Below are 14,984 nucleotides of genomic sequence, written 5' to 3'. Positions count from 1 at the left end.
AGGTAGGTAGATTGGGCAGGGCGCACAACTTTGGCAGCTGGATAACACTGGTTTTCCCCATCCCACTCTTAGCTGCTGCTACTTCTAGAGCCACCACTTCCACATTGGCGTTTTCTCTACTGTTGACGGTAGTTAGGGAAAGATTCGCCTGTTGGCCTTTCACCCCAAGTTTCTCAATCAAGGCCTCGGAGCAAAAGGTCTTGGTACTCCCTGAATCGAGCAAGGCATGTGTGTAATAATAAACCGTTTGACCCTTGGCTCTCACCTTCACAGGAACAATGGGCAGCGCTAACTTGATCTCCCCTTGTTTTGGTGAGCTGCATGCATGGGTGTGGCTTTCAACTTGTTGACTACTAGTTCCAGGATTAGGCTTTGCCTGCTGTTCGCCAGGGTCCTCCTTTCCAGATTGTCCAAAGGATTAGTGCAACAGTTTAGAGTGCTTCATAGTACATCCTTCTACACCACATATAACACCCGCTCTGCACTGCTTCACAATGTGTCTACCATCAAAACAACAGAAGCAGAGTTTCTTACCGCAAACAAAACTTAGTCTTTCCCCAGGCGACATAGCTTTAAACCGGGAGCAAACACTCAAGACATGATCCCCCTTACACAGCCGACAAACATGCCGTGTAGTCTTGGCGTTCTTAAACGTGGGATCATTGATGTTTCCCTGACTTTCCAGGTTTTGCTGGTCCTCATGGCCTTGCACTCCGAAACTAGATCCTATGGCTCTTCCTGGCCTTCGCGGGCTTCTTCCACTGGAATCCTTAGACTTGCCTTTCGAGACTCCGAACACAGGATCAGTGGCCTCCCGAGCAGCTTCTGAGACAAAATGTGTCAACTTGACAATTGAGGGGTATCTGCCTGTTGCTTCCAAGGTCTTAACAACTAATTTCCTCCATCAACTCTGAAGCGACTGTGGCAGTCTTTCAACAATCTTGACCATACTCCTGCGAGTGTCAATTTCTTCAAGTTTGCTGATGGCTTCTAAAGTCTCCTTACAACTTCTAAGATCATCCGCCAGTTCCTGAAGGCAGTACCCTTCACCATGTCTTACAATAGGTCCCTCGGTGACTTTCTTAACCCACATTTCAGAGATTTTGTAGTCATCTCCAAACCTCTCTTTCAGCAGCACTCTTGCTTTCGCATATCCCACTGAAGGACTCATGACGGCACAGCACTTGATGACTTTGAGGGCTTCTCCTTTATAATACTGAAAAAGCCTGTTCAACTTTGCGCTATCATCTATAGCAGCACTTCCAATGCTATTATCAAAACTACGCATGAACATCCAGAACTCTAATGGGTCTCCATTGAAAGTCATAAGCTCAGCCTTCGGCAACTGCATAATGTTAATCATCGGAAGGAGGCATGGCTCATCACAGACTGTGGAATTTGGACCGACATGCTGTTCTTTGTCTTGTGTAAGGGGGTCCTGTCCATTCCCTTCAATATTAGCATATTTAACTTGCTCACCAGTCATCTTCTTCTTTACTTCAACACTGGCTCCTCGAGTTTCTGCATCAGACACTGCGTTCTTCAAATTGCCTGACATACACGTTGGCCACTCTGCTGCGTTTGGATTTAAAGGCGACTTCTCAACTGATTTTCTTATAGCACTGATGCGATCACTCAATCCATCTCTCTCCTCAAACATCTGATAAACACTGTTCTCAGCTTCAACCTCTGAAATCTTAGCTCTTGAGTTCAACTGCTCTTGGTCATATTGCAATTGTAAGTGTTTTTGTTTGAGCTCCAAACCATCTTTCAGGACCTGTGCACATGCCATCAACGCCGCCTTTCTAGCCGCGGCCTTCAACCGCGCACTGGACGCGGTTGTTGAAGAGGACTTCTTTGTACTCCTAGTTGTCTGACTGATACTATCGTCTGGGTTAAGTTTGTCTTCTAACCAACCATTTGAGAGATTTAATGCACATGACACACTCACGCGGTGGTCTGCTAATTTCAACACTTCACTACAATTGTTTTCAGCTTCGACATAGTACAATTGGGCACTGGGAACCTCTTCTGGCATACCAGCCTTTTCCAGCCACTGAATTAATTTAACATTAAAGTGAAATAAATCCTTAAGAGCTGTTCTCACCTGTTCCAACCTTTTCTGGACGAGATCAACACTTGCTCCACTGTCCAACAAAGATTTTAACTCATCCTGCTTCCTTGTCAGATTTGACGCGTAGCCGCCACGTTGTTTTCTCAAGACCGCCACTTTCTCCAAATTGACAGCATGTAAATCCAAAGTTACATTGCTCCTTCGAGGCCGAGCACTGACACAAAGATTCTCCTCAGACAGGCTCCTTCGTTCCACGGTACATTTTGCTAGCAGAACTCAAACCAAGCATGACAAACAGCCAGACCACAAACGTCGATGACAGACTCGGTTTTCAAACTCCAAACACGCAAAATGTAATCCGATGCAGCACACAAGAATACGAACTTCAACCAACAACCTTTTGTGTGACCACAATCGAGAACTTCAATCCAGAGTTTCCGCCAAATATCTGTACGTTCGATGTTGAAGAAATCCACAAACAAATTGTACACTGAAGATGTTTATTCTGTTACTCGTCCTTCCGTCGGTTCGGTACAGCTGAAAGTTACAAATGTAAAGCTTGCGACTCGAACAAATATTGAATTACAAAAAAAAACAATACAAATGAGCAACCACTTACATATTTTTGGGCATCTTCAGGCCTAATCAAGATGTCAACATCAAGAAAGTAAAAGGCGAAGGTAAAAGCAAACTTTCCGCCTACACACAAACAACGCACATCAAACTGCCAAGAGCACATGGTCGCAGAAATCACGTGACCCGCCCAAGGGGGGTACAGAGGGGCACGGTAAGGCACTGTCTCTAACAACTTGCATGGATACACCAATTGTTGAATTTGTGTGACCATAAATAGCATTCTTTCTCAGTTATGACCTGATCACTTTGCTGAACACTTTATTTCAAAAATTTGATGGATGTTGGACCATATTAGTGTCTCATAGAAATTCTCTGCCCCCAGTCCCCTCCCCTAAAATTCCACAATTCACTCCACCCCCCCCCCCCCCCATCTTCCCCAACCTCCCAACCCCCGGATTGACCACGGCAAATTTTATCCTGAGCTCCTAAAAATGTGGCTTGGGCTCCTTAAAAATTTCCTTAGGCAACAGCCTTGGATATCATGAGCAAGAAAGTCTTCGAGTGAGTGAATTAGTGGTATGATATTATGAAGGAATAAATACTCGTTTTCTTTGGCCATCGTAGCTTGATAAGAAATAACACGCAAACTGCGGTGATGAACATGACAATAAAACACATGTTAAAAAACAAAGTCATTTACTTCAAACATATGAAACATCAAGTAAATGAACTTTGTCTTTTAACATGCGTTTTATTGTCATGTTTATCACCACAGTTTGCGTGTTATTTCTTATGAAGGAATAAATAAAAGGACATCAGGCTCTTAGCATTTATTACAGAAGTAGAATTCTACTGCAGGTGGCACATGCATGGCTTTATCATTCCATCCAAGATGACATTACACAAGCCATATTAGAAACGTGATGAAGAAAATGTAAATGTGAAACAAAACCTAAAAACCAAAAGGCTTGTAAGCCAACTCGTGATATTTGTGAAACAGACACGTTTCATGCAATACATATGACAAGGGAGATCAAAAAGATTTTGAGGCATTTGTGTCTTAAATGACACAAAAAAAATCGTCACAATTATTGATTTACAAATAATCATTAGGCAGATTCAGGTGGAACACTTGAGCTGTTTTGATTGTAGACTGTTCACAGTCCCCTATTTTTCCGTGAGATCGTAGATGTCGATCGTTGAGCTCGACGGGCTGCTATCTTGGTCTCTTAATGCAAGCGAAACTGGAGAGAGTACAAAATGCCCATGGGTAGGGGTGGTGGAAGGCACGGCTGGCAGAAAAAATAGGGAGACTGTAACAGCTTCACTCTGTCTCATGTTCAAGGGGTGTGGCCGCCAGTTTGGCACCTCTGTTAATCAAATTAATTAACAATCTCCTCTCCTGAGAAAAAACCTGTCAAATCAGAGATGATGATATGAATACATGTTACTTTGTTGTGAATTTCGAGACATTTTGAAGGTTTACTAAGTTGAGTCGAATGAATGCGGGACGGGAGAACTCTTCTCTGACTCCAAAAAAAGCGGCAAAGCAAGCAGAGAATTCCAATTATTCAGATGTGTGCCGTCTTTGTGGCATTAAATTGTAAAATTTCAGTCGGAAATAAGAACAACCAACGGAGCTTTCAGCCATTTCCTTCGCCAAAACTAAACTTTGATATATTAAACTCTTGCCAAAACCAGTTGGAAGAACCACCAAAACATCTTTTCCTTCGAGTAAACGAGAACCAGGCTCCTTTTGCTCACACTTTAACACCAATCCTCCAAGACAAGAAGCAGACAGATGACCAAAATCAAAACATTCTCCAGAAAATTCTCTTGAAATTGATGCCATTTTGGCCTGAGCCGCGAAGTGATGAATGTCACTTTCTGTCACTCAAGTTGTCAACGCTCTGCTACGTTCTGATGAACTCTATTGTCCCTTCGACCAATCAGGTGTTGCCATTGCTGGAGCAACTAATGCAGGGAACACCAGACAGAGGGAAGCTGTTACAGTCTCCCTATTTTTTCCACCCCGCCACCCCCACGCTATTAACCCCACCGCCACTACCCACGGGCATTTTGAACTTTCCCCAGTTTTGCTTGCATCAAGAGACCAAGATGGCAGCCCGTCGAGCTCAATGATTAACGTCTACGATCTCACGGAAAAATAAGGGACTGTGAACAGTCTATTTTGATTGTTACTACTACACTACTGTATATGGAAAACTCCCACATAATCCAAGAGAGTTGGTACTGATGAATTTTTCAGATAGTCATCTGGGTTTGGGTTTGATTTTTCTCATATAAACACCCCCTCAGCTATTATTGTGCAGTAGCTGTTGGTTGTCTACAAAATGGCAACATTTTATTGTTTTGGAAAATTTTAGAGGAACATATTGATACAAATGGATAATTAAATTACTGAGAAGATTAAAAGAAGACATTCATTGTTTTATGACAGAGTTGAGCATGTGTACACTGCTGCAATTTCAAATGACAGTTCAGTCTACACTATTAATCTAAATAGTTAAGTTCAATGCTACATAGAGAGATAAATAGAAACTGTTATTTGAAGTAAACTTCATTTAGAATTCTACTAAAGCAAGAGATTATTCACTCCTGATTTCTATGACATTACAGTTGATTTGGCCTTCGGCCTCATCCATTATGACCTTTTAGAAATTGAGAACAAAATTAATAATTGCGTTTGACGAAGTGGAATGCAAACCTAATTTTGACCTGTGGCTTTCCAGAGTTGGTTTACCTGTACACGGTTATAGGCCAAAAAAACCACATTCCTGTAAGGACACCAAAATGGCCACCCCGCTTGATTTTTGCAGGGGTATGTCATAGTTGGTAAACTGGTACCATTAATGCTAAGACATGTGATAAGACATGTGGCAAACATGTGAGTATGTGAGCAGGCCATGTGAGCTCATCTTTCTGATGGATCTTTCTTTGACTTCTTTCCATTCAGTCGCTGTACGCTTCGCTATTATGTGCTCTCAGCGTTAGATTTTGGCGAATTTTTAACGCTTCAACGGTAGCATTTATCGAAATCTGAGGGAATTGTCCTTGTTTATTAACACGACTTGGCTTTGGGATGATAACCGTTGAACAGCTACATTTTGATTGCATTTGTTGATTAGTTCCAGTCGCGACAGATAGCTCAGTCTTTATCTGGTCGAAATTTATTGTTTGGGATCAGTGGAAAAGTACTCTGAAGGCAAGATCCATAAGACTACTTTCTTCATCAGGGGAAATACTCGAATTAGTCGCACGGAGTTTGTTTACAATAAACGACCACATGAAAGGAGCACTTGATTACAAATGCTAGCTTAGAATAATGTACGTGATTTAAATATCCTATGAAACTTGAGAGTCTACAGAAACTGGCGGCATCACGCAACGTATCAGCAAATCGTGACCTCACTAGCATGGACTTTGACACCATGCATACATGTATCTGACTGTAAAACCTCGGTTGCTGCTGAAAAAATTTGATTTTAGCATTAGACAAAGGTTCAAAGTCAGCTAGTGAAATCATTTATTTACGATATATATATATTAAAGTGAGAGCGTCGAACGCACTCTCATAATCTCTGATTACTACTAGTCTTATTTTTAATTCTAGTATAGATCATTAGAAATTGATAAACGCACTCTTGTTCTGCTGGTGCATCCGGTAGCATTTTTCGTAGACCTCAAGTGCACATGATTATTTTCTTAGGGAATACAACACACCATTTTATATTGTCAGTAACTGCTACAGTAATGAAACATTTATAGCTGTTCTTCCTTTGATATCTTTTAAAACACTTAGTAGAGGTGATGGTTCACAACAAGTTCCACCTTGTTTTACACTGAAGAAACTTCTGTTAGCACACAACAAGTCCTTATGCCACTGTAGTGTTTCACGGTCAATGAAACGTCTGGATTTAAACGAAATAAGTGCACGCAATACAGATTCAACTCAACACTTGACCATGTACTTTTAATCATACCATAATTCATTTCGGCCATACACGATTACATCATCGATACCACAATCTCTCCCTTTTTCAAATAAATTGTCCAGTCCAATTTCTTAATTAAACAAAATAACAATACATACTATAACCTTTTCGAAATGGCTACTGACTCAAAGAAAAGTGCTCCAATGTCCAGGACGTAAATCTATACAAAAATGGCATACTTATGACGGTGCAATGTCCTTCTCAAGAAATGTCCATCATGTAAACAAGTCTTAAGGGAGTTCATAATCTTTTAGCCTCTCAGGTTGCCAGTTGCCCCTGGGCCGTGACGTGTAATGCTGAGTTGAAACTCTTGATTCCTCTTCCTGACTAGTTTCTGGGTCTAAATAATATTCATTTAGGATTGCTGACTGCTGTTTCTTGTGATTTATCCTCCTCATACTTCTGTAGGTGAGTAACATTTCTTTTGTAAGAGGACGCCAGCAGGAGACTTCATTTCCACATAACCTCCTTGTTTGTTGACCACCTCATAGGGTGTGGCTTCAAATATTGGTTACAGCTTGTCTGACTTCGGTTTCTGAAGAAGAACTTTATCTCCTTTCAGGTTAGAATCACGAGCACCTCTCAAATTATCAGTATAGTCTTTACCCTTTTGCTTTCTTTTAGGATCTCTGTCCAAAACTTCACTGTCATTACTAGCTGAGGGCAACTCTTCCAAACCTGGGAGCTTTGAGCAAATCTCTCTTGCAGATAACAATTTACCAAGACTCACTCCAGTAGTTGTATGTGGTGTGCTTCTGTAACCGAGCAAGAATTTCTGCAATTACATTCGCCAGTGCTAGATTTTTAGCACAGAGGGCCACTAGTTAAGCAGTTTATACTGTCATATGTCACCCTCTCTAATTAAAGTTGATTGATTGGGTCACATCCCTTGCTGTGCGCAACCCACGTAGCTTTCAGCAGACTCCTATTTTGTCTCTCTATCTCACCATTGGCTTGTGGCCACAATGGGGTTGATGTTCTGTGTTCGATGTTGTTGTCTTTGAGGTAGGCTTCAAATTCTTCTGACACAAATTGTGGACCATTGTCTGTTTTTATTGACACAGGTAGTCCATGAGTAGCTAACATTGCTTCCAGACAGCTAATTATTTTGCCAGATGTCACTGATTTGGTTACAGTTACTTCAAAGAATGGACTAAAATAATCAACAACCACCAGTAGAAATTCACTCATTGGAAGGGGTCGTAGCAGCTCTGCTGCGAGGTTTTGCTATGGCTGTGTAGGCAATTCTGTTCTCTTCATTGATCCTGGGGGCAATGGTTTACCAACAAGCTGGCAACCATGACATGTTCTGCACCTCTATTCTGCTTGACGGTCTATACTGGGCCAACATACCTCGGTACGGAGTCTTTGCTTGGTCTTAACAATCCCCTGATGGCCTTCATGTGCCAGATCCAGTACTTGCCTGCAAAGTTTCTTCAGAATGACTAATCTTGTTCCTCCCTAAACTATCTTTCCTAGCACAGTTAACTTGTTTCTCACAGCTTTAAAGCTGTTTCACCAGCAGTCCAATCATTGGTCTGAACACACTTCCTTGACACTGCAATTTCTTCATCTTCAGCAGATGCTTCTTCGATTTCCTGGATAGGTATAGCTCTGGGGGCTGCATTCTCTACAACATACTGAATGTATTCTTCTGCCACATTTTTGCTTTCATTTGAAACTTCTTGGGTTAGGGGAGACAAGCATCAGGTGTGTTCTGTGGGCCTGAACGATACATCACTGTGAACTCATGGCTGAGGTCATAAGACCCATCGTTCAATTCTCGCAGAAGGCTGAGATTTACTTGAATAGATCAAGTGGTTCGTGATCAGTTTCTAACTCCAATGTTTTCCATATAGATAAGCATGAAACCTTTCACATGTCCAGACTAAAGCTAGAGCTTCTCATTCTGTTTGAGAATATCTTCTTTCAACTGCCGTTAGCCTTCTGCTTGCGTAGAATACTGGTCTCCATTTGCCATTTTGCTCTTGAACAAGAACAGCACCTAGTCCTACCTGACTTGCATCAGCAATGACTCTTGTTTTGGCATCCTTGTTAAGTAGGCTAATGTTTCAGCACTTGCTAGTGTTTCCTTCAGATCTTTGAACGCTTCTTGTTGTTTCTCATCCCATTTGAATATTACACCTTTTTGTGTCAGCTGTCAAAGTGGTTCTGCAGCTGTGGCCAGATTTGGAATGAATTTTGCACTGGAATTCACAACTCCCATAAAACTTCTCACTTCTGCTACAGACTCAGGTTCTCTGGCATGGGCTACTGCTTCAACTTTGGATTTTGTCAGTCCAATACCACGTGTGGACAAGAGATATCTCGTGAATTCTAGCTGGGGCATCTTAAACTTGCTTTTCTCACCATTCAAGGTCAAACAATTTTAGTATTTGAAAACAGCAAAATTGAAGATTTGTCATGGAAGAAAAAGCCAGCTCGTTGTTGCGTGTCGAGTTGTGACCAAATCATGTTGCGATTTAACAGTTACGTTTTGCAGTTTCATCTCACATCTGATTGGTCGCGAAACAATAAACATTCCAGAAATTTTCTCTGGTGTTCACAGTTTTACAGGAAAGATTGTAGCCACTTTTTTCTGACTGCATGACGTTTAGCTGTCTTACTGGGAACAGTTCCATTGAAGATCTAATAAATTAAGCTACTGTTCGAATTGTTAAAATCACGTCTTGATAAAATTAGGCTTGAAATCAAATTTTCTAAGACAAAGTCTAAAATTATTTTGTGCTGTACATGGTGACCAAACAAAATTGTTCAATTAACCTAATCATAACTGTTAAGAGTTCAGTGAATGTTGCTACCTCCAGAGGCTTTTAATCCACAAACCCTTGCTTGACTTGCTTCCCTAAAAAATTCCTCCCCAGACATGACTAATAAATAGAAAAGGTTATCCCTTCATCAAAATTGAATGATTTATACGAATTTTGACAATACAAGATGACTACTTGATCCAATAACTGAATCGGGATAAATTTTGTCAAAAATGTTATTTTAACTACCGTTATTTTTGTATTTCTTTTTTATAATTTTTACACATTCAGGATCTTGTCTTCAAGGTGTGGCATACCCCCGAAACACACAAAAAAGGTATCTGTAGTAGTTCCTTTAATTGCTTGCATTGAGCTAACATCTTCTCAGCTGTCATCCAATTATCTGACTGAAAATAACTTATATAATTAACAAATGAACTACATCTTTCCTTAGTTTAACCTCTATCAACAATACAGTAATGTTGAAACCCACTATTTGGAACTCTCAGGAGAAACAAAAAATAGCAGGAGTTGGAAATAGTTGTTAGTAACTGACTCAAGGGCAAATCCAAGGGAAAGGGTTTTGAGTTATAAATCATGGGCAATTAATTAGCAGGTCCCAACTAGTTTCACTGCAAAGTTTTTCACTTTTTACTGTGTCCTTATTTCTGTGCTCTGTAAGTGATCTCAGCCCTGTCAAAATATTTTTGTTGTAACAGGAGGTAGGATAACAAGTTTAATCACCAAGGCTAGTGATGGGCTCAATTGAAGTTAAGGTTAACTTCTTAAAAAAGTTGCTAGTGCATGATTTTGTTTTACTAGTTGGGGGAAGTCTTGCAAGTGAACTGTACTTATGAACTTAAGAGTCCCATGCAGAGGAAAATAAACATTGTTTATGATTCCTTCATAGGTGAACCCACTGAAACACCAGAGTCTGCTGGAAGAAGGGTAGACAGCTTTGCCATTGAGCACCGTATTATTGGATCTGTGTCGTTTGATTTGTCACCACTGTTGGCAGGTATGAGGCAATTAATTGGCTGGTACAATGTGACTGATTTCAATGGAGACTGCCAAGGACAGATCAAGGTAACATGAGTTAATCATGATTTTGCTGTCGAGAACTTTTGTACGCTTAATTTTGTCCTGTTGGTAATACAATGTTACTGTCAATCTTATAAAACTGTGGACACCTAAAAGATGTCTGGGTTGTTTATTGTGTTATGACCAATCACAAGCAAGATCTTCAGACCATAGAAACTACAGAAAATGGATGGGTTTCCATCTGATTTTTGGTTTTCGCTTTGTCCTAAGATATACCCTCAATCTTTATATACTAGCTGTGACTTCATACCGAGAGCCACATCCAGTAGATGGTTTGAGAGATTTTGACACACTGAATTGACTAGCTGACGGACGTGACCACTTCTCAGGCAAACAACGGTCAGTTTGACATGGCTACAAATAGGAATTGTAGAAAATATAAAATTATGGCAGTTTTGCCATGCATGGTTACATAACCTTGCTATCATCTTTGCTTATACTAGTGACTCAATTTATTTTTGCAAACAGTTTCAATCCTTTAGGCATGCATGTAGACTAGTTTAGTGATCAAAGACCTTGAACAGCCTGACAGCAGTAACTTCAAATGTTTGTTAATGTTGGAATAGGTCTTTGCTAACAGTTAACACCCAATTTTTGTTATTACTTCCCAAATGAATTTGTACTCGATTTACACAATACAAAACCTTATGCAAAGACTTCTATTTATGTCAATATTCATCATCGCTTTTCAAACTAATGGCACTATCTGTTTAGCATCTATAATCAGGCAATCAGGCAGTACAACTGATTTGCATCGTTTGTGCTTGAGTGATTCCGCTGCTGGTTGCACTTGTAAAAATTGTTTTTTCATGTTACTGTGCAAGTCAAAATACTGTGAATGCCTTAATTTTATTCTGACAGGTCAATAATTGTGTATACTGACCAACCATGTTAAAAATCAGGACACATGAGCAAACCTCAAAACCACAAAAGAATAGATCAATTTCGATATATTAAAATTCAGCCTAACATAATTGACCTCAGCATGAGGCTCTGGATAATAACTACACAGTTTGTGGGGTTTATTCCCAAGAGCCTTGTACTGAGGTCTAATGTGTTAGGCTGAATTTTAATATATCGAAATTGGTCTATTACCATTGTTGTTTGTTGTTTCTTACGGTTTTCTGAGTTTCACATTAAAAGCACCCAAACCCTCTTCATTAGTGTTTACCTAACTTTCTGTATAACAAAGAAAGAGCTCATGAATTGAAACAAAGCAAGTTGTTTTCTTGACTGATGGGTTTTTCCATTTTCTCTGTTGTCTGAAGATCACACTTGAGATTGGTTTCAACACGATAAACATTCCAGACAGTCTTCATTTGTTCACTGTTTTATAAGTTTGACAGTAAATGTGGAAATTAAATGTAAGATTATTTTCACAAAAAAAAATATATGAGACAGGGGGACTTGAGGGGATTGTCATTCCAAGTAATAAGTGCCTGTTATTTTAAAATAGGAGAAAAATGCAACCTTTGTGCCAGGGGTGGGGGAGAACACTCTGCGACGCCTGGCACTTTTTGTGTATCTGAATCATCCAACAAAAAATGATGTCACATCCAGTAAAACAGAGCGCTGAGCGGCAAAATCAAATTTGAATATGGCATAATCGTTCTCTCAGTAAGTAAAATGGCAATATTTTGCAATCGGTCGGATATTTTTAGCTTTTTATTTGGCCACGATAAACAATTGAAGGACAGGGTAATTATTTATTCAAAAACACGCTTTTTTGAAGGAGTGTTTTTCACGAAATGTCGCCATTTCTTCCTCACTGAATTCCACAGGAGTCATCGTTTGTGTGGAAATAATGAATTCTAGGTAAGTTGCACTCAATTCAAATATCCTATTCTCTTAGGTAGGCATTACACTAAGAAAAATGCACAATGACAGGTTTCTAGACATGGGGGAACCTAATTAACAGAAGTGCATTTTTTTTAAATTTACTGTTGCCAAACACTCGAGAGTACTCGAGCGCTGTTAATCGTATCACTGCAAGAATAGACCCACACACATAATGCGCTTTGCAGAACTTTCTTGCCGATCGACACTAATACAAACTCATGTGTATGCTCATGACTCAAACTGATGCCATAAAATATGTTATGATTGGTTAAGAAGCTTAAACAAGATATGTTTTCCCTAAGCAATCCCTTAATTGATAAACGCTTCGTTACAGACAGGCTGTGAACCCCTTAAAAAAAAGCAAGAGGATTAGTTTTAATGGCAATTAAGTAATTTGGACATGTCATGGTTTTTTCTCATTTAAAGTCAAATTTATTTTTCCTTTTCAACAGTGTTAAACGTCAGCAATGCTAAGTTCCAACCCCCCCCCCCCACCCCACTGAGGTCAAGCATGCACCTTTTAGTTCTTCAAACCCTCTCATTTGCCCTGTTTGCAGACCAAGTTCCTTATCTATTAATCCCTGTCATATTAGCAACCCATTTGGAAAGGTTACTAAAAAATTGTGCATTATATTTCAGTGTGCTTTATCTATGTAATCTTACATCAAGATATTTCAATCCCTAAGGGAATGAGAGAACACTAGCAATACTGACAATTTTCAGTAATTCATCACTCTTTAAATATGCCATCTAAACAAATTGTTCATAAACAGTAGTAAAATTTCATGCCCCTACATCTAGCCATAAAAGGAAGTCTGGGAACAGGCAATAGCAACAGTGACACTCTCAGGCTGCTGAATTTTACAAGCTAATAAACTCATGTCTAACAATGATGAGTGATGATGAAGCATGGTGCAGTGAAACTGAAGAATCAGACTGTGAGTGACATTGATAGAGTCAGTGTCGTGAGAGTGATGCTAGTGTCTGTGAACTTATACCAGATCAACAAAGAAATGGTTTCGTACTAGAAATTGACAGAGAGCAACAAGTTTGTGCTAAAAAAAAAATGAAGCTGGCTCAGGCCAGTCTAAGGCCAGCTTCATCACTACTTACAGTACTTGTCAAGAGTTCCTGACTTGTGTATGTGGGAAGGCTCTCTGTAGTGACCTATATGGGGAGGCTCAGCTCAAGATGAGTAACTTATTCTGGCTTCAGGTATAAAATGATAGGGATTTCACAAGTTGAGGTGTATGAAAGGGTAGGAAAATCTGTCATTTAGGGATTCTATTCTTCTGGTTCTAAAATGTTTTTGAAAAGCTCTCATTTACTCTCCTCAACCAGAATGAAGAGATTCTATAATATTGTTTATTAACTTCTTTCCAAGGGAATAGAAAAGGGATGCAGTATTCTTAAATAGGTTTGTTAAAGGGGTACATTTACCCTTTTGCAATGTGAGGTCGACAAAAGAGGTGCCATTTCTATCAAAATGGTACAAATGTATACAAAAGGGTAAGGGGTAATGGGCCTTGAGATAAGGCCTTTCCTTTTAAAACTTTGTAGAATACCCCCTTCCCCCCCCCCCCCAGCTTGTGTAACAAAGATGTTCAAATTATTGTTTTGTGAAAAAAGGCAATTATCAAAAAACAAAACAGTACCAAGAGATTAAGTGATTGTCAATACAAGTTTCCATTTGTATTTTGAATTAAAATGGGTATAACATTATCCTCAAGTATACTTTGCAGCTTCACAGAGAGGCCCAAACTGATAATGAAAACATATGTTTTAACACTTAAAATTCTATTTTTGCCCCTTCCCTTGTACCTTGTGATCTTTGTAGGGAAATTCTGAAAAGGTTCCCATCCCCCCCCCCCCCACCCCCCACCAAAAAATTCAAATTTTACATGCAAATCACTTTTTTATCTTGAAAATGGTCTCAGAGACAACAAAACATTTTTATCGCTAGCTAAACTACTTATTAGGAAAATAAAAATGTTCAAGGAAAAAAATGAACAGGAAGACACAACAACAAATTAACTTTTTTTTTCAGAAGAGCTACTACTTGTATATTTTTTTAACTTACATGTAGGTCAACATAATTTGTTTTCACAATTTACCTCAAAAGAAAACACCACAGAAAGGAGAATTATAGTTGTGGCATCTGAGCTACATTTTTAAATGGAAACATTTCCCATAAAAAATTTCCAATTATTTTCTTACCAGTACAACGACATACCAAATATATTTTGCAGAGAAGTTTACTTAATTAGTAAAATTAATGTAGTGAAATTTTCTATTTAATTTTTGTACACCTGATCTTACAGAGTACAACCTTTGGTTTAACTGGTTCACTTTACTGTTAAGGAATAATGAAATAAATCACACCAGAGTGGCTTTGTATCTTTATTATAATTCTCATTATCAGTAGAGAAATCACACTTGTACACTGGTCCACTGATACTCTTACATGTATGTTAAACATGGGAAAGCAGGTTGCATCATCTAAATCATAGCATTCTATGCCTGTGTGGGGTGTATATGCCAGGAGGTAACCACCTAAGAAAAGACAAACATAAATTATGTCATTGTTTCAATGACTCACTGTGAGTG

The 14,984-nt window shown here is 39.4% G+C and overlaps 2 protein-coding genes across 6 annotated transcripts in view; one reads left to right on the top strand and one right to left on the bottom strand.

Annotated features, from left to right (window-relative positions):
- The window catches only part of LOC145498010 (uncharacterized), a 380,464-nt gene that overhangs the window by 293,479 nt on the left and 72,001 nt on the right, over positions 1-14,984 (bottom strand). The gene's annotated exons all lie outside the window — the stretch shown is intronic.
- Positions 1-14,984, top strand: part of LOC145497882 (C2 domain-containing protein 3-like) — a 280,776-nt gene that overhangs the window by 254,084 nt on the left and 11,708 nt on the right. For all 5 annotated transcript variants that reach the window (XM_081477749.1, XM_081477747.1, XM_081477748.1 and 2 more), the window contains 2 exons: positions 9,729-9,774; positions 10,348-10,523. In XM_081477749.1, the coding sequence (XP_081333875.1) occupies positions 9,729-9,774; positions 10,348-10,523 (222 nt within the window). The remainder of the gene's footprint in view (positions 1-9,728; positions 9,775-10,347; positions 10,524-14,984) is intronic.

Source organism: Orbicella franksi, chromosome 9, assembly GCF_964199315.1.
Source record: "Orbicella franksi chromosome 9, jaOrbFran1.1, whole genome shotgun sequence".
In the NCBI taxonomy this organism is placed as follows: Eukaryota; Metazoa; Cnidaria; class Anthozoa; order Scleractinia; family Merulinidae; genus Orbicella; species Orbicella franksi.
The sequence above is the reverse complement of the archived record's forward strand: the minus strand, read 5'-3'. Positions and strand labels throughout refer to the sequence as shown.